The sequence below is a fragment of the Ornithodoros turicata genome, chromosome 4, assembly GCF_037126465.1.
Source record: "Ornithodoros turicata isolate Travis chromosome 4, ASM3712646v1, whole genome shotgun sequence".
NCBI lineage: Eukaryota > Metazoa > Arthropoda > Arachnida > Ixodida > Argasidae > Ornithodoros > Ornithodoros turicata.
In genome coordinates, this window is record NC_088204.1 from 61,851,415 (window position 1) to 61,871,024 (window position 19,610).

At 45.4% G+C, this 19,610-nt stretch overlaps 2 protein-coding genes and 1 long non-coding RNA gene across 3 annotated transcripts; all 3 read left to right on the top strand.

Moving 5' to 3' along the window:
* The first annotated feature begins 1,171 nt into the window (after nt 1–1,171).
* On the top strand, nt 1,172–2,826 carry LOC135393279 (TNF receptor-associated factor 6-B-like). Its single transcript, XM_064623755.1, has one exon. It carries the CDS (start codon nt 1,271–1,273, stop codon nt 2,693–2,695), a length of 1,425 nt encoding a protein of 474 aa, XP_064479825.1. The 5' UTR covers nt 1,172–1,270; the 3' UTR covers nt 2,696–2,826.
* Nucleotides 2,827–7,711: 4,885 nt separating this feature from the next.
* Nucleotides 7,712–9,682, top strand: LOC135393280 (TNF receptor-associated factor 5-like). The gene has a single exon (XM_064623756.1). The coding sequence runs from the start codon at nt 7,898–7,900 to the stop codon at nt 9,329–9,331; it is 1,434 nt and encodes a 477-aa protein (XP_064479826.1). The 5' UTR covers nt 7,712–7,897; the 3' UTR covers nt 9,332–9,682.
* Nucleotides 9,683–13,382: 3,700 nt separating this feature from the next.
* On the top strand, nt 13,383–14,076 carry LOC135393281 (uncharacterized). Its single transcript, XR_010422566.1, has 3 exons — nt 13,383–13,604; nt 13,681–13,850; nt 13,969–14,076. It is a non-coding gene; the product is annotated as an uncharacterized LOC135393281 (long non-coding RNA).
* The last annotated feature ends 5,534 nt before the right edge of the window (nt 14,077–19,610 follow it).

The following is a 19,610-nucleotide window of genomic DNA, read 5'->3' on the forward strand; positions in this document are numbered from 1 at the left end:
TCTCATATTAGAATTTGCAACAAGGGCTGCATGGTTGCATTCACCGCAGGCTTGTTGGCTTTGCTATGGCCCACAATTTAAAAGTAGCGGGAAAAGTAACGCGTTACATTTTTAATCGGTAACGTATTACATTTTGATGAAGTAATTTGTAACAGTAAAGAATTACTTTTCGCGCAGTAGTAACAATAATTTCAATCAATTACTTTTTCCGAGTAACATGTACAGCTCTGGAGATATCCAACAAACATTTAACGAACATTCGAATTTTTCGAATATACAAGCTAATACTTGCGTCTCGAATGGAATATGAAAGTCTACATTTGATTATCGAAGCGAATCAATGTTTCTCCTAAACCGAATACACACATGCAATTCCGAAGAGGCACACGCAAGGCCGGAAACGGCACAAATTCTCCTTCGAGGAGACATTGAGAGGGCAAAAAACAAAGTCGGTGGTAGAGAATATCGCATAGACGCAGGCCAACTAGTGGACAGGATCCATGGAGAATACAGCCTGAGCTTGGGCAGCAAAGAAACAACGACGACACTTAATGATCCCATCAGCACGTGTCACAAAATTTCATTAAAAAGTCTCCTTGTCTCGGAATAGTGGGGTTAACGGTATTTACCTTCGGCAAACTTTCGCCATGGCTTACAAGTACTCTGATTAATTTTCAGTCACGAGAAATCGAATTTTGACTTGAAATCTGAAACTTGGTAAGTCAATGTCCGTTTCTTTTCGTTTTGTTTTTTGAGAAATCCAAAAGCGCATGTCGGATTGGCCCCATTTCATCAGAAAACAGCTTCCCTACTATAATAGTAGCAGTTCAAAAAAAAAAAAAAAAGAAAAGGAAAAACCGTCGCGCACGTTAATGGAGCAAGGGAGAGAAAAAGGAAAAACAAAGAAATTGATACCATCGGTAAGTATGCTTGCGTAATATCCTCCGGTAATATATTATTGCAACAATACCGTTTTATTTTGTAGTCGAATCTCGTCATATCTCCCAAAGGTTTCACCTGAAAGTGTTAGATTGATTTCCTTGAACGCCCCTGCTCATTTTATGGCCATCGTCGCCAACGTGACGCACTTGCCTTCTGTTCCGATAAAAGAAGCCACACACCTCTTATCGGTACAAGTGCCTGGCATTCAACTGTTAAATTTAGCTACATACTTCACTCACTGATACAGAAAGGCTCATGCATTGTATGACACGTATCTGTCCTTTGCTGGTTGCAGGCTCGACGAAGGCTTCGGTTTGAACTGTATAGGATGCCTTCCATAGGCTACTTTTCGGGGCACTTCGAAGCCCTGGACTGGCGTCCCTTGCAGTTTGTGGATCTCCCATCGTCCATATCATGTGACTTGTGCACCGTCATTCCTCAAAATATCTTCAGACTGGAATGTTACCATTCCCTTTGTGAGGGATGTTACCAGAGTGTTCTTCGAACCAACCGACAGTGTCCACTCGATAAGCAAGAGTTTCTTGAAAGTGAAGTGGATACATTACCAATTAGAGCGACGCGTCTACGGAAACTGGAGGTTCGATGTTGCAACATCAGCCATGGATGTAATTTCGTCGGATCGCTGGAACGAATGAAATCACACTTCTTGAATGACTGTGAATTTCATCCATTAGTATGTAAGAAGTGCTGTGCAACAGTACCCCGTAGAGACATAATCAGCCATTACATGGACGAACAGTGCAGGGCTCAAGATAGTCCGAGGGAAGATGTTTGTATTGACAGCAGTGTCGTCGTGATCGGAAGAGAGATCAACGCCTCACTAGCAGATATAGCCGATAAGCTCAATGCTGTGGAAGATCAGCTACATAACCATACTGTGGGGATCGACACTACGAAAGAATACGTCATGAATTACGCTGCTGCACTGCGCACGCTTCAAGAGGGACAAAGCGCTGCCTCAGGAACGATGTCGAACGTTGTCGCTGGTATTCGTACAGTTACGGATGCGTTGTCTTCGGTTGGATATCAGCGTGACAACCAAGTAGAATGTGCACAATACGTGAAGAACCGCGTCATTACGATCGAGGAGACGCTAACTGCTCTTGCGGGTTTCCAAAAAGATGTGGCTAAGAATGTAGTTAGCTCGGGAGAAGGCTGGAAACAGTGCTCCGAGAAACTTGAAGCGATATTGAAACGCGTGCAAGATCTTTCGTCATCAACAGAGGACAAAATGTGTTCCATAATAGATATCCTTCCGGGTCCCACAGGATATGGAACCAACGTTGGTTTTTTCCATGTTCAAGGCGTCAAGGAGCTTAAGAAGAAAGCAAATGAGGAGCGCGCTGCCTCCACCTGTTCGGATGTTTTTGCGTTGTGCGGTTATTCCCTAAAGTTAAGTGTAAAGTTCGGCAAACCTTATGATATCATGTACATAGGTGTCTATCTGCGTATTTGTTGTGGCCCAAAAGACTCTCTCTTGAAATGGCCCTTCTACTTACCTTGTACGCTCACCTTGGTACATCCTACTGACGACAAAAAGAACATCCAGTGTCATTTTGATATGCCGAAGGAGTTTAGAAATTCGCCTCGTTGTTTCAGGAGGCCAGTCGCAAGTTCAAATAATGGCTACGGCGCCCCTGGGTTGTGCAAACTAGAAGATGCACTGAGTGGTGGCTTTGTTTACGAAAACTCAATTACTGTTGGCGTTACCCTTGCACAAAGTAGTGAGTAGTAGTGATTCAAGCTATGAGCCCCTACAGACCAGCCTGTGTGTCTATTAGCCGTCAGTGTCTGTACGAACACAATAGAAACATGACTACTTGATGACGCTTGATGTGTATATTAAAGGGACTCTGACCAGAAGCTGTGGGAGGTTATTTGTAGCTACAGTCGATAAAGTACACAAAAACGGCTCCACGTGCAAAAATTCATGCATCAAAGCAGTGTAGCTGAAGCAGATAAAAGCACGGGACAGAGAGAAACAACACACCACAACCTTATACACCCACAACTGAACAAGGTTTATTCGACACAGATAAATCGAAAATTGACGCAGGGAAAAGGGCAAGGGCGAACCCGAGCCAGATAACTTATCTCCTTCTGATCATATACGCTAGGTGCTTAGACGCACGTCGTTTTAACCCGCGCAACGGCTAGTGCCTTGTGATTACCCCCGAGGAAACTCAACCTCATCACGGACACAGTGATCATGGGATAGACGCCTGACTTACGCGAGCATCACCTGCATTTTGAATGAAAAACGCCGCTGAAATTTCCCTGACATTCCGTGCTTTAAACGATGATTTTACAGTTGTTTTTACGAATGCTGGCTGGTAACCACAGGATCGACAGCGGATGGCCAGGAAATCCAAAGGCCCTGCTCCGCTTCTTGAAAGACTTGGGCCTTGCGTCTGCCCTCTGACTGGACATTCGTGCCTGTTTTTCTTTCGTTTTTTCCTTTGCCTTCTTGTTGTTTATTTTCAGTTTCTTTCTTTATCTTTCTTTTTCTTTATTTATCTTTTTGGGCATAGTACGCTGGCAATAGCCTGGCTAACATTTCCTTTTTCTTTCACTCTATTAACCACATCCCCCCTCCCCCGAAGGCGTAGTGCCCCTTTGCGTCGTCCTATGCTCCAGAAGATGTATATTCAAGCAACGCGCTGCCAGTCACGAAAACATCAAAGTTTCTCTAAATGCGAAGTTTAAACATTCGTCTTCATTGGAGTGCAGCACGCCCAGCGTCATACAGAGAAACCATGCGTTTATGTAGAATATTAATCCTTGCGCGCCAACAAACTGACGTCGTCTAGGGGACCAATCACAATGCGTAAATGCGTCACGTGGATTGGGCGTGTTTTCTAATTCAACTGGAGTAACCCGCGAGTTGATTATGACGTAGTGTCACGTGACCCTAGAGTAGCCACCTTCGAGAGGACTATTGGACGGCTGGAGTTACTCTGCACTACTCTGCACCTTCTCAGCTGCGAGATGGCGGACGTTGAAGTTTCGAGAGCTGCTCTGCGCCAAATTGTAATGGTGCGTCATTCAGGAAGAGGAATGGAGGCAATCTGGTACTGTTTTGACTGGGGTTCAGGGTGAAATCGGGTGTCATTCGAGTGTACTTAGGTACGTTTGCTCTATCATTTGTTTGTTATTTGCTATGCAGCATGCAGTCTTCAGTAAAAGTTGCATGTACCTAGTGGTCAAGCCTGCGTTCCTATAGAGAATTGGTTAGGCTAGGAGGGTTAGGCTTAGAATTAGGTTAGCTGAGCGTACCTTGGTGAGGTTAGTCCAGACTAGGTCATGTCAAGTTGAGGGGGGGGGGGGGTGCCGAGGCGGTCTCGAGCCGGCACCAGACTGTGCCGCCGCAATGACTTTGCCTCCTCAGCAAACATCGCGGATCATCTTGAAGAAATCGGCGATAAAAGTGAATTTTTATGTGTTTTACACATCAAATCCCTGTTGCAAAATAAACGTTTGGAACTCGAGAGAACTGATGTTCTGAGGCTCGAACAACATAGAAGGGACAATCACATACAAGACCTCAACTTGCCTAAGCCGGTAATCCCGAAGATGTGGGTTCGAGCGCTACCGTTGGCTAACCTTTTCAGTGACTTTCATCTTTCATTGCTGGAACTCGTTCGCCCGCTTTCGGCACCGAGCAGCGGCATCCGCTGCCTGGCGCTGATTGCGCTGTCCCTCAGTTTCGACAGCTCGTCGTCTTTGCTCAGAATCCGTCTTCTTTTGGCGCCTACTTGGCCCGGCACTTGTACTCGGTTCGCACTCCAATGTGCACTTGAATTCTGCCCATACGCCCGTTGCACACCCGGAAGTTCATACTCGCCCGCGTATCTGGCGCCCCGTCAAGACCGCTTCCGCAGACGTGCTCCTCTCCGTGACGTCACCGGCCGGGGCGCGTTTACATTGGCTTTCGCTCCGTGACCTACTCTCGCTTACTCTCAACTCTCCACTGCCCTCCTCCTGTCTCACGCGGCGTACTTCCCTCTCCACGTTTTGACCGGATCGACACCGACACTTTCCCTTGAAATGCCGCTTCTAATGTTAACCTCTTAATAATACAGAGACAGACGAGCAGTACAGAGGTAGAATAAATATGTTCAAGAATTCTTTTTTCCCAGATGCTATATCTTTGTGGAATTCGCTACCTATTTAAATAGTTCTTGATAGCTAATCAGGTTTTGAGGCCGCAATCTCACAGTATTTTCTAGTCATATAACTACAGTCTCTCCTGTAACGGTCCCTCTGTTGGGATCAACAGTATGTCAAATCAACAAATAAAACAGAGCTCAATTTGAGGACATACTGATACCGCCTTCCATTTCAACGCGGTGACATTCGAAACTGCCTGCGCAATATTCCATGTTAGACACACACGTGCACGTGCTGTTTGGGTAGGGGTGGACTGTATGTGTCTTATCAATGTTCTTTAAGGTTGGTTTAGAGTCAGACGGAGCGGGGCGTAACGACGCGCGGCGCACCGCTGTGCATCGCGAGCCGTCGCCGGTGAATTTGTAGTTCGATGACACTGGGCGAAGCGCGGGGCGGCGTCAACGAGCTACTACGCCAGCCGCCGTCGGGGGAGTAGAACAATGCTTTACATCTGCCGATGGCCAGCGAGCTGTGCACGGCGTGGGACTCGCATTTCTCAACATGGCGTCGCCCATTGAGCTCTTGATCGAAACTGGAAAGGAACATCCGTGCCTATCTAATAAACGACGGATGGACTATGGAGACAAGCAAAAGAACGAGAGGAACTGGAAAGACTTGCGACTTTCTTATTTAATTCAGTGTTCATGTTTGGTGGTACCAAACGTATTACAGTAATACAAACAAACGCCAACGATGAGAACACGGATTGTCTTTAGTCGGATTCCAGGGTACAGATACAAATATGACTGCTTTCCCACTACGAAATGTGAAAATCTCCGGCGCTGTTTTCGTTGCGCTGCGCCGAATCGCGTCGGACTATGATCCCGGTAGAATGAGGAAGCGTGGCGTAGCGAACGCTGGCATTCGGCGCGAAACGCGGGCGGCGATGGGCGAAGACCTACGTCGGACTCTAAACCAGCCTTTAGTTTCACGAGTCTGTTCAAGGCCTTCCACCTACCCGTCCACCCATATTGCACTCGACTTTCAGTACATTGTGCTGCTTGGGCAGTGGCAAGTGGAAAAGCGTGTTCCACTAAACAAGCTAAATATAATAATAATAATACCTTTATTCAAAGATGTGAAAAGGAGCGAGCAAAAAGCTTCACTGGAAGCTTGACGAGGCTCGTCTCCTACAACAGCACAGCAGCAAAGACATCCACATTAACATGGTATAGAATTACATCAATAAACAGAAATTTTCAAACACAAAAGGACGGTAACACCCTTTGCATAGCACAAATCACCAAACCGTGCGCCGCTCTCCTCGGTTTTCTCCGAGTCTCAGGTAGGGTTGCCACCTTTCACAGTAAAAAATACCGGCTGGTGTAGAGGAGGTGGAGTAGAGGGAAAGGCTCCTGGGAAAGGGCAAGTGGGTAAGGTGGTGGACGGGCACACCGAGAGAAAGGCAGTGCTTGCTCGCTCAAATATGAGGACACATATGTTCCTGTGTGGGGATGGATTATTGATGTTAGAAATTGCTATAAATATTGCTAGATTGTATCGGAGCAACCGGACTGGATTGCCACTCACTTTGAAAAACGCATCGACGCAAACAAACAGTTCAAACTTGCAGGCGGGGATCTCATGATGGTTGTATACGACCTAAGCCCTAGCTGGCTCGACACAACAACCAACAGCACAACCACTGCTCTTGTTCCCTCTGAACACAAAACTGTAATGAAAAACTAAGAAAACGACTGGTGATCGCGGAGTTGGGTCTGTGCTCCAGAAGCTGTAGTGGAATGTTGAAGGGAAAACCCCGAAAAAGCTCATGTGAAAGGTGGTGAGCCACAAATACCGGCAAAAGGCTGCCGGTATCACGTTTCTACCGGCAACCGGCAGAGCGAGAAATTAACCGGCCCTGCCGGTATAATACCGGCCTGGTGGCAACCCTAGTCTCAGGACTCGTGAACTGCATTGTGCTAGTGTTTATTCTCTTCTTTCTTTCTTTCCTTTTCCTTTCGTTTTGTTTCTTTTTGTTTTTCTTTCCTTTTTCCATCTTTTTGTTTCTTGTTTTCTTTTCTTTTCCTTTCTTTTTGTTGCTTTTTGGTTTTCCTTCCTTTGTTTCGAATACCCATTTTTTCTTTCTCCTTCCTTTTCTTTTTCGTTTTCCCCTTCCCATTTCCCCCTTTTTTCCGAATAGCAAGCCTGCTCTTTGTGTCTAACCTTTCTTTTTTTTAATAAACATATCCCCCCCCCCCTGTGCGCACATGTTCAACCACTTATGAATTATTCCAGAACATCTTTTTTCCTACCATAAACAATATCAATCTTATTTTCGGTGCAATTTAACAGTCGGGACAACGTAGCATCAAAGTTCTGTTTGCCATAACTTGAAATTTTTAATTAATAATAATAATTTTAATTTCGAAATAATTTTCAAAATTCATTTTCAATTTCATTTTCGAAATAAATTTCATAATTTCGAAATATAAAGCAGTGCAATGCAATGAAAGTTCAAGTAGGGTTCAAGTAGGGTTGACTGGGAGTTGTCTTATCAGTGCAGTGTTTTATCTTGCACGAGTGCCCACGATATTTCGATTATCCCTCTCTCAGTTTCCAAGCTGGGCGACAGCCTCATGTACGTATACAGCCCTCGGAGCTACCAATATCGTCAGACGAGAGATCAGCTGCATGATTTCCCAACAAGGTGTCGAAGCTATCTATTCGCCGCATCAATTTGGCCAAGACACTCCCGTGTGCGTGCCGAGTTTCATTTGACACAAGGGGCTCGACTTGGACGGTCCTTGCTCCAATTTACGAGATGTCGTCTGTAAAGTACATGAGTGGCTTTTCGGATACAATGGATTGGCGTCCTGTTGAATTTGTTGACCTTCCTTCCAACCGGTCGTGTTCTTTATGTCACGTGGTATCAGGAAAGGTGTTCATCCTGGAATGTTCCCACGCACTGTGCAATCACTGCTACCAAACCGTTCTGCGAGGCAACAGACAATGTCCCCTGGACGGAGGACCGATTCAAGAAGACGAAGTTCAAACGTTCGCATTCAAACCAAGCCATCTTAAGAAGCAGAAGATGCGCTGTTGCAACTCCGGTCATGGATGCGAATTTCTTGGCGTTTTAGACGAAGTGACGACTCATTTCTTCAAGGATTGTGCTTTCCACGTTGTGACGTGCAACACATGCAATGCTGCGATCTTACGCAATGGCATCGTCCGTCATTACACTGAACAACGGTGTCAGGCAGCAAGTTATTCAACGAACGACGGAGACCTTGTAGGAATCAACGGGAGCATTGTCGAGACTGAAAGCAAGGTGAACGCTGCATTGGACGCTGCCATGGAAAGACTGTGCGCGATTGAGACGCAGCTCAACGTTCACGTTCTTAGCATAGAGAGTGCAAAGCGAGGCATATCTGCGAATGGGCGGGCGTTAAGCAGACTCCTCGACCTGCAGGAGCAAGCATCTGGTGCCATGACGCAGCATGTCGAAGAATTGTCGAAGCGCGTGGATATCGGAAAACGTGTGTCGTCGGATGTTCTTTCGGGGGGCACAGTAACGTCCGCAGAGATTGTTAGTTGTATGTCGTCCGCTGGGGAGAGCAGCAATGAGGTTGACGACGCCGAAGAGGGCAGAGGTGCCTCTGTGCAAGACTCACCCGATCGATGTGCATCTGACGCTACCGACGATACGAATAAGGTTGAGGAGACCTTAAAACTTGTGCTTCAGAGTTGCGAGCGGATTCATTATCTCGAAGGAATGTTAAGCGAGCTCCAGATTTGTAATCGTTTGAGCAATAGCCTCGCCTATTTTCACATTCAGGACTTTGCCGATATCGAGAGAGAATCGCTGACCAAGGAGCTCGTAACTCGCGCCTCTGATGTTTTCCAGTTGTTTGGCTACTCTGCTAAACTGCAAGTGGAAACCACGAGACGCAACGGCGTTACGTACTTGGGTGTTTTTCTCTGTCTTTGCCACGGTCCAACAGATTCTTGCTTGAAGTGGCCCTTTACGTTGCCTTATACCGTGATGCTGGTTCACCCAACTTGCGAGAAGAACAATATTGAGCATCGCGTTTGGAACCACGAAAATATAGACGGGTGGAGCCATTTTTCCAGGAGGCCACTGGGACATTCCAACAGGGGCCTTGGCAGGTCTCTATTACGCAAGCTAGAAGATGTAGCTAAGCAAGGTTTCGTGCACAACAACTCGATAACTGTTGGTGTAAGAATCCTATAACATGTTTATTCTAATGTGGTGGCGGCGTTTACATTATTGTACCGCATTGGTAAATTCGTTCGGCCTTGCAATGGATAATGACAACTCCGGACGGGGGATAGGAGGATACTCATTCAAAATGTTGTTATAGCTATCAAATTTGCGAAATCCATCCACACTGACGTAAGACAATAAACTTGTGAAGGAGAAAAAAAAATCCAATTGGTGGTTTTCAAATGGGTGACACAAGACTACCGATCATTTGTGCGTGTTCATAGGTTTCTAAGAAGTGGTATCACAAGAAATAAGGAACTGACACGATTTGTATTGTTGGTTTGAATAAAGTTGACATTTTGTTTGATTGAAAGATAAGTTTTCGTCCCAAATTTCCAAGGTCGTCCTCTGCGTCCGTCCTCTCCGTCAGTCTAGCGTCTGCGTCGGTCCTGGGTTTGGTACAGGTGCAGAGGCGATCGAATATGCTTGACGTAACTGTAAAAGGGGACATAGCCCTGCATGAATATTGGAGACCGACTGGATAACTTTATTAACACGGTGTGCCCTCACTGTCACTGTCCAAATTTCCTATCGCCGTTGGCGGCGAATCTCCCCAGTCATCATTTAAATAAAACTCGTCAAAGCAAAAATCATCATCAAAAACACCATTTAAATAAAAATAAAATTGCTGTTGTTCTTATCTGCTTTGCATCGGATTCGGAGAAACGCTTTCCTCATCGGTGCTTGCGGGTTGCTAACGGGGGTTACAGGGACCCATTCCCGTTTATGGTGCTGTCCACACGTACACTTTTTTCACTGATGAAAAATAATACTAATAATACAAAAAAGGAACTCTCCGTTCACAGGGGTCCGGTCTTCACTCTGTTAGTGATGGGCAATCCAGTTCACTTTGGTGAACTCGTTCGTACAGTTCAGTTTGGTTTACTGAACCGTTCAAAAGATTCGTTCTTTCGTTCATCTTTCCGTGACGTCATAACATCATGTGACCAATCTCAACGGCGAACCGGCATCTACTTATCTGCAGGGTTGTAGACAGTAACTGAGTAGGAGTTCTGTTTTGTGGGCGAGTGTGTTTCATGATGGTGTTCGTACAACACATTACCGCGTTAAATCTGACAGTCACCTGCCGGCCATATTGGTCATGTGTTGCAATAAGTGAATGCATGTTTATTGGACCGTCTTTCGCTGTCATGAAGAAAATAAACAATTCATTCTGCAGCACTGTAATTCTCTCGTCGTTTACATTTTCTTCAGTCCACTTTCCACTTGCTTCAGCCTTTTGGCAGGGCTTTCTTTGGTCACGCAAATTCACTTTCGTAGTTACTTTTTGGTCCCTTTCATAGTAGTCCATTCTTTTCGCCTGCACCTCGGCCCTGAACTAGTTCAAGCAGGGCAACCCTCTCACATTCTTTTCGCCATGGACCTCTCATGTATTTAAGAACTTGTGATGGACCGGTGCAGCACTTTTCTTTCGAAAAGAATGAACTTAGTCTACGGGAAACAGCGAGACTCACTGCGACCTGTTAGTAAGAATCGAAAGCCACCCCCGATCGAGCTTGCTTCCCACTCGAGGTAGTGTTTCCGCCGTTCCCGGCGATCGAATGAATCAACATGCAACTATTCCGGTGCGGGCGCCATCTGTCGGCATTCCTCTGAAGCTTGAATGTGACAGGCCACCAGCACCAGCTCGATTGTCCACACTGAGAGCTTACCGGTTTGTGATTGGCCAAGCCCCACGATCTCGGATGAATCGGAGAGCGCTGAAGGCGAGTCGCAAAGCCGGGGATCGAAGAACGATAGAGAACTCAACGAGTCAACTGAATCGAAGGAGTATGAGAACGAGGAGAACCGTTCTTCTTCTTCTTCTTATGGGTTAAGTGAGAACCGTTCACTCGTGGGCTGAATCGAAGAGCAACGGAATCGTTTGCTCTCAAACGGCGCACTGGTTCTTCGGTTCTCCGCGACTCGCTGCGTACAATTGCGTTGTTCTTGCTGGTCTCCTTTGGAATCTTAGCGTTGGTTCACTACGGCGTGTCGATGTCGAGCTTTGTGGCGGACGTCGTATGGGTGGAAGTATTCAGAATCAAAAATGTGTTTTCTGATTTTTTGTTTACGATCGGCTCACTCTAAATATCGCTGGTGATGATCTGCAGTCCATAAATCCAAGTTATTTGTCAGGTATACCGGAAAAGGCTCTTTCTGGCTAGTATGTGAGATGGCGGACATGTTTTTCATGTACGTATTTAGTAATGATCAGTACTTAGAAATCTTAAACCAGTCCCCTGGTGCCTGCCTACTTCGAATTTGGCGCCTCAGTGGCTACGGTAGAGGCTCCGCATAGAAAACTAGTAATGATCAGGGTCACTTGACCCACTGGCGTCAATGATTCGCGAACGAATCTTGCGAACGAGTCCCTAATGTTCACTGATTTGAACGAACACATTAGAGCCCTTCGGGCCGTTCGGGCCACGCGCGCTGAGCTTCGCCTGGCTAACTACTTCAACACTGTTTTACAGCGGCGAACATAGATGGCGACACGCGCACCATCGACTTGAGAGCGGAGAAACGAGAAACTGTGAAGCGAACGCAGGCGAAACCTGGCAAAACGAGGACGAGTACGCGAACGAGTACGATCGACAACAGTGAATGAGTTCATTCAGTTTGTGCCCGGGATTCGTTCATTCCGAACTGTTCATTCGCGAACGACACATCACTAGGGTGCGTCTACTTGTGTGTGTGTGTGTGTGGGGGGGGGGTATGTTTCTTAAAAATGCGTCCACTTGGCTTACTCACAGAAACTTGTTATTATTTCACAAAGATAATGGGTATAAGATTTCAGAAGTATTTGCGCACCGTCTTTCACCATTACCAAAGCAACAGCGTGTGTACGTCAGGAGGGGAAAAACAACGCGTGTCATTAGCACAGACCCAGACTTGGCGTAGCGCGTTTCTAGTAATTGCGTTACTTGTAATCAATTACGTTCTTGAGTAATTTTTCGAGTAATTAGTTACTTTACCGTCAAAGTAATTTAGGGAGTAGTCAATTACTTTTCTGAGTAATTGATTACTCAGTAATTGATTACTTTTCCGGCCGTGAAGAACTTATCTTTCAGGTGTTCTTCCCTCTCGTGCGGTCAGCCTTTGTTGGACCGTTTTACTATAGCAAGCGGAGGTCATTTCAGGGTCTCTCTCCCAAATCTCTTCCTATAGCAGCGTGGTGGTAGTACCTGAAGGCTATGGTCTCACTCCCCTCTTAAAAAGAGGCAACTTTGTACCAAACCTGTAGCTCTCATTTTCGTGTGTTCGTGGTGGAACTGGTGCCATTCGGAAGCTATGATTCTTGACAATGAAAAAATGGCTAGGAAGCAAACGAGCTGGTGAAGATGATGCATAATGTAAAAAACCCCGAGACTAGGGAACACGAAGGGACAGACACAACACGAAGTCTCAATCATTCTTTCTTTCATTCTCAATCTGCGATTCTTGACTCGGGGGGACCGTCTTCCGATTTTCGGCCAGGCATGCGGTTTCGGCGCCATAAGGCCTGGAAGATGCCAATATCTCCGATTATGGGTGGACTTCGTGGACTTCGTGGGTGGACGAAACTGGCGCAAAAGGGAGAGCAGATAGCGGCGCACAATTTGTTGTGTTGTGTTGTTCAGTGATACGTAGAGGGTGGACCGTCTCGCTCTTATTGATATATGACGCCGATAATCCGGAAGCGCCTTCAGAAAAACATGAAAAAATGCCTTTCTTTGGCTTCCTGTTTCAAGGTGTTGTAATGTCACCACACTAGCCTAGAAGTGGCAGTGGATGGGCAATTATGCGCAAAACAATTACTGAAAATTTCAGCATGATTGGAAGAGCACAGCGCAGGTTATTACATTCCGAAACATTCTGACCAAACCGAAACTATACAGGATTTTCGGTGGCCACATTGTGGCGGAGTATGTAACTACCGTGTGATCAACTCCAGTATTCTGTGAAAGGTGGCGCTTGCGTCACTTGTGTTCGTAACGTCACGTTGGTCGTGTGCTGCGCTGGGTGTGCTGCGGGACGCATTTATCTAAGCCGTTTCGACAGGTGCTGACTGTCGTGCTTTGATTTGAACTGTTGATACTGCGGTAGGCTGCACGTTCATAGTATCGTTGCTGCTGCCGCTTCGTACAAACTGGAAACGCGCGGCAATGACACGGCCCTGCAAGAATCCTCGGAAACCGCGGAGTTGCGGTCAGAAATCAGTCCGCAAGCTGCGTCGGCGGCTGGCGAGAGAGAAACGGTAAGTTGTAACCAAGTGATTGTAACTTTGTACTGGTGCAGTGCGCTTGCTCTTATTTATTTGTTATTCTCTGTAGGCAATCCAAGCTGTGGTTTTTGCCCTCTTGTATGGTCTTAGGCATCAGTGGTCTTAGTCTAGTGTCATTGCCTTGACTCTGGGGACAAGACTGAGAAGCACCTGTATTACGACTCTCCCCCGATTAATTTTTTTTTTTGATAGTCTGAGGTACAGCACAGGAGTGAAATGGTGAGGATGGACAACGTTCTCTAGGTTTGGAACTATCTTCTGCTGTGTATCTCACTTCGATATTTCATTTCTGCCCATGAGAGCATTGCCAAGTTTTTGTGCATTTTGACTTTTTCAGATTACCACAGTGGTGCCAACTTTCACTTGCGGCTATCCAAGAGTGTACGATGTGATGCGGTTCAGGTCGACCCGGATGTTATCATAAACAATATATGCATTTACCAATTTCTAATGGCTGTGTTCCATCTCCTCTTTTTCTATGTTTGCTACAGTTGCCTCACTGCCTCATCCCGTTGTTTTACCCTCGCCAAGCGAATGGCCGCTTCCGCACGAAATGCTCATAACCTCCAAACGCTCAAAACCTCCGAACGCTCATATGCACCGAAAAAAAGTTGGTGGTTTTGAGCGTTTGGTGGAAATGAGCAGGAGGGGAGAAGCTGCTCATAAGCACCAAACGTCCAGAACATCCGAATGCTCATATGTACCGAAAGGCGGGCGACCACAAAGGCCGGGTCTTCCTCTCCCGCATTTGGAACAAGGTCATACGGTGAGAAAGGTGGAATGAATGGCGATTACCAAGGCCGCTTAATGTGTCAGTTTGAAGTTTATGTAACAGCTTGGTCCTGCTTGTATGTACTATGTAGCCAGAACGAATAGCGCCTTCTCGTTTATGGATTTCAATTTGAGCTTTATTTTCATAGACATGGAGGGAGCCTAGGACAAAAGACTTGATTCTAGCTCGAAAGGCGGCTCCCAGGGCTGTGGCAACAAAGAGCGTGGTCCCCTCCGAACATATGTCCGGGTTCACTTACAGTGCAGAAGCTGGAATACGATATTTATATAGGGTTTATATTATGCATACATAGGCCTGCAGTGAACATTTGCGCAAAACCCTTCTTTCGAGCCTTGTTCTTCGCAAGTTGGTTAATCAATGCGCCAGAGATATGATAGTAGTGTATAGATTAACTCTGCAGCCAGCAAATGACGTCAAACAGGAAATGACGTCATCAAGGACGTATGACGTCACTCCAGGCCGGAGCCGCTCCGCCCTCATATCAGTGAGGTCAGTGGATATGATAGTTAATCAGTGACGTCACATAGTTAATCTTAGTGATATGATATCAATGATAAGATTAAGTAACAACAATGACGTCATGGTGAAACACACTAGGAATCGAACTTGGGTCCTTTAGGTTGTCAGACGAGCATCTTAAGCCACTGGGCCACGGGCTCTACATGTTTGCTTGCGTCGCTAATCAGGATAGAATTGTGTGGGGTGGAGACGTCGTTTGATTTCTTTTACGCCAGGTGGCGTCATGGGGAGTTGAGTTCGTTCATCTAGAGATGGCAGCACTTCCAGCAAATTTACCGTCGTTCAACAGCACGGAGGAGAAGTAAGGAGACCGAACTTCGCTGAAAAACGACGTCCCAATTTATCGAGTCAATTGTTGGCCGCGGCGCGGCGCTCGCGTTCCCTCCGGTACTAGCTCCGCGAAATCGCCTGCACGGCAATGCGCCGTTTGTGCTCGAATACTCTACTAAAAAGCGTTCAAAACGAATGTTTCTTTGATAAGCATAAACAACGGTGTCTCCAGTAACGAGTTAATATTTTCTGGTCAGCTACAATTATTTTTTCTTTTCTTTTTTTCGGTTTCTGCTACCTCGTTTTTGTCTCATAGATGGAAGCTACCTGTCTGATAAAAATGGAATCGGAAATAAGAAGAAAAAAAAAACGAAACTTTAATACGTAAGACAAACGACTTACATTGCCAAAGGTGTAGTGTCGAATGCCTCCGACAGAATCCTCTGTCGCTTCTCCACGGCCGTCTCAGGTATCGTGCCCTTCTCTCTGTGGTGCGCGCGTACTTTGACCGCTGCGCTAAACGCTCACATACCCCAAAGGAAGCAAACGTTGTTCCGAAAAGCCACATTTGAGTGGTATGGAGGAAAGAAAGTCAGGAGGGAAGAAAGAAAGTTAGAAGCTGTGTAATCGAAAGTCGCCGGATGCGATCTTTCCGGAATCGCGCGTTATGTGGGTCGTTGCATAAGCTGGGACTGAGAAAGTTTTATCTCCGTACGTGTCAAGCAGTTAAGAGACCTTTGTGTGTGTGAGTGCAAGGAGGGGCGGGACGCTGTGATGATGGGACACGGTGCGGTTCCGAAGGTTCTGGCACTTAGTTTCTTATATCTTGTCATGCATGCCAATCGCTAGCTTTTGGGAACTGCAAAATAAAGTCGGGATCTAGTCTCTAATTTATGTTGACGAACACTGAAATCTTGAACAACACATTACTTCTACATTATACACTATCGCTTTGGTGTTCAGTTTCAAGTTACTTCTGTACAAGCATGCTGCTCAAGTGTTGCACCGGATATTTTACCACCACAAAAAAAAAAAAAAAAAGGAACAATAATGCAAAACCACCAATATATGTGAAAACGATGATATCGTCGATATCGGCGATATATTTATCGTCGTTTTCACAATGTACCAGCTCACCTGCACCCTTGCACTTCTACCACCAATATATACCTGCCAGAAAAGCTAAAAAGCCGTAATTCCAGTAGATATGGGATTTACTCCCCCGGTACACCAAGATGAAAATCGTCTTCGAGAAACAGGAAGTGCGTGCACTGAATCCTGTACCGCGCGTGTGCAAAACCTGCGACAGAAGTGCGTTCTGGTAGCTTGGTATTAAATTCGTGTATGGTGGCATGCGAAATATGTAACTCTCTATCCCAGCGGATGCATCACAGTTGAATTACGACAAAAGGTTCCTGTTTCCCAAAGCGTTGTGCATACGCGACAAAGCTGTCGTGCAACAGCTAGAATGCAAATGCGGATTAACCAGCCCAATGACATCATTACCATACACTGCGAGGTGTTCCCGGGAACTAATACTCATCAATGCAAACCATTATCAATGGTGGTCGTGCGTTGGCGGTGATGTAAATACGTGTACCATCCTGTACGATGTCGGATAACAACCTTTGTGCTTCTTCGGGTGTCGTGTTTTATCGCAAATAAAAAAAGAAAAAAGAGAATAGCTTCTTGACTGCGAGAGCGCCACGCTTACGGAGCCATTCAAGCCGTCCGGCCAACACGGAGCCCCCTTCACGGTGGCTTCCCCGCATTCTAAAATAAAAGCTTCTCGCTTTGCACTAACAAAAACTGTAGGCGAAAAATTCACGGAGAGATCGTTCCTTGATACACGATAAGCGTGTTTACGCATCAAAATATTTTTTTCTGCTTCCACTGGACACACAAGTACATCTGAAAGAGTGCATTGCAGCAACCTGATTTCAGAGGAGCAAGTACCTGACGGAGCGCGAGCGCCGCGCCGCGGCCACAATTAGACTCGAGGAATCGAGACCACGCTTTCTCAACGGCGGCTCGGCAGAGTTCGTTCTCCTTACTTCTCCTCCGTGGTCAACAGATGGCGCTACCTGCGCCCCCAAATTTTATCTGACATTTTAAACAGATGGCGAATTCACTTTTGCCTCAACAGATGAAGCTATGACGAATTTAAAAAATTCCCGCCATTAGTCCATTAGACTCCTCACGATGATTTCGTTCAAAAAAAAAAAAATTACGAAGCACTTCTACGTCAGTTTCCTGTCAAATGGCTCGAGTGATGTATTTCTTAGTAACACAAGGAGCAAGTTTAGAATGAAACTCGCTCACTCAGTGCAATTAGATCGAAAGTGGTGCTCTGACTGAGATGAATATTCCATTTGCAATTAACAATAGCACGAGGAGAGCCCCTCCTCGATACTGTAAGCATGAGACAGCAAGCAAAATGTGGGAGAAAACATTATTGTAAATTTTTCTCCATCCCTAACGAAACAGTAAAAAATAACGAGTATAAAAAACGAACAAATTCATTCGTTTTTTCATGACTTATTTTTATTATAACAGTTAGATCACAGTTATCTTTCAAGTCTATAGTCATTTCAAAGAATGAGCAAAGCATAGTGCTACTCTAGTTTACAAAACACTTGAGCTTCGTTGACATTTGGTCCACTCGTACATCAACTGTCTGACCTGGCTTCTGTACCATGGAGTTGAAGACGGCTGGATGCTATGAACATTGAGTAAAGCTCAGTCTCACCAGAGAGGGGCTCGCAGTGACGGCGAAAACATACGGATTTGACAGGCAGACCACATGACTGCCCCCCTCTCTGGATTCGACGCTGTGCTAGGAGTTCTGTTGAATGTTTCAGCCATCTTTATGTCAAGGTTTTCTTTCCCATACTTTTATTGACAACTTCCACGTGACAACAGCGTGCCTTGTAGACGTCATAGACACTAATCACCTCTTTCCGCAAACTAATCGCTAGCCTAATCTCACTTCGTTCCGCTTGACAACTTTTGCGCATTCGACATCGTGTTACATCTTTTCCTTCCACATGATCGCTCCATGCATATGTCTTCGTGTTACATCGTTGCAGTCAACATCCTCGTTACTCACAGTCCGCAAACTCTTCGTTAACCTTTTTTTCTTTTTTCCTTTGCAAAGTAGAGCGTGGGTAGCACTTTCGAAATCTGCTTTCGCAAAGGAAGAGATCCAGCGTCGTCTGCTTTTCATCACTTTTCCGAGCATGAGAGGCGAGCATGGAATGATAGCGACACATGTTAAGAACTAAAACAAAAAAACAAGTTGAAACGAAATAGTAATGTCTTCAAAGAGTGCTTGATTATTATGTACATATTTCTACTCACTTAAAAACAAAATAAAATAAACTAGTGATTCTCCGATTAAATCTTTTTATTGAGATACTTTAACGACAATATAACAGCCCTCTTCGACAGCGTAATTCCATATCCAGAATGATGTTGGCCATGTGTTCGACCGAGTGTGTATACATTTTGTGGGCAGCGGTGAACTTTTAGCTCCCGATCCTCACACAAACAACATACTTCTACACATTCCTGATCGTAAAAGGTATGACTGACATTCACCAATCTCAAGCACATCTGTAGCTGTTGTGTTTCATTGTGTGTGAGAGTAACTCCATAGCGTGTTGGAAGACCAGTCTTGTCCCAAAGTCGTAACGCCAGCAGTGATGCATTAGGAGGACACGTATGGGCATAAACGTATTCTTCCAGCTCAACTTCTTTGCTACAGTTACCTTGTCGAAGTGAAGATGATGACTTCGTTAACTCAAAAGTTACTATGACGAGAAAGAATATGTGACACAGAAGACAAAATAGAAAACACACCCTATCCATTTCGCTCTTTTATGATGAAGTGAGAAAGTCTTAGTATTGAGGATGAATTTATTTCTTATTGACGATACATTTTTCTTATTCACAAACATGTCGATTTTTCAAAAGGTCCAGAGTAAATAAAGTTATGTACTTGGCAGTTGAATCGAATCCATGCTTTATGGCAGTGTCGATAAAACACGGACTCTTTGTAGCAAGTTGCATGGCATCGAAACGAGTCGAATAGTCAAATAGCTCACTCATTTGCCGTGACTATTCGGTTAGTAAAACGAAGGATGAATTTGTTAAAAACGAATCGTCTGTATGAAGCATGGAATACATTTCCTTTGCAGCTTCCCAAATGACTTGATTTGGAGGATTATTCGGTAGAGCTCGAAACAGCACAATGTTCGTCACAATTTGAAAAGCTTCCGCTAATGGCGTCCTCTTGACCGTTGTTAACCCACAATTTGATAGCTGCTTCCACGAGGTATGTTTCTCATTACATGGCAGATGGAGTTGAAATATGTGGGACCTCCTATTCCATTTAC

Bases quoted from the DNA above. Each gene is read 5' to 3' on its own strand.
- LOC135393279 (XM_064623755.1), top strand. From the start codon at position 1,271: ATGCCTTCCATAGGCTACTTTTCGGGGCACTTCGAAGCCCTGGACTGG.
- LOC135393280 (XM_064623756.1), top strand. From the start codon at position 7,898: ATGTCGTCTGTAAAGTACATGAGTGGCTTTTCGGATACAATGGATTGG.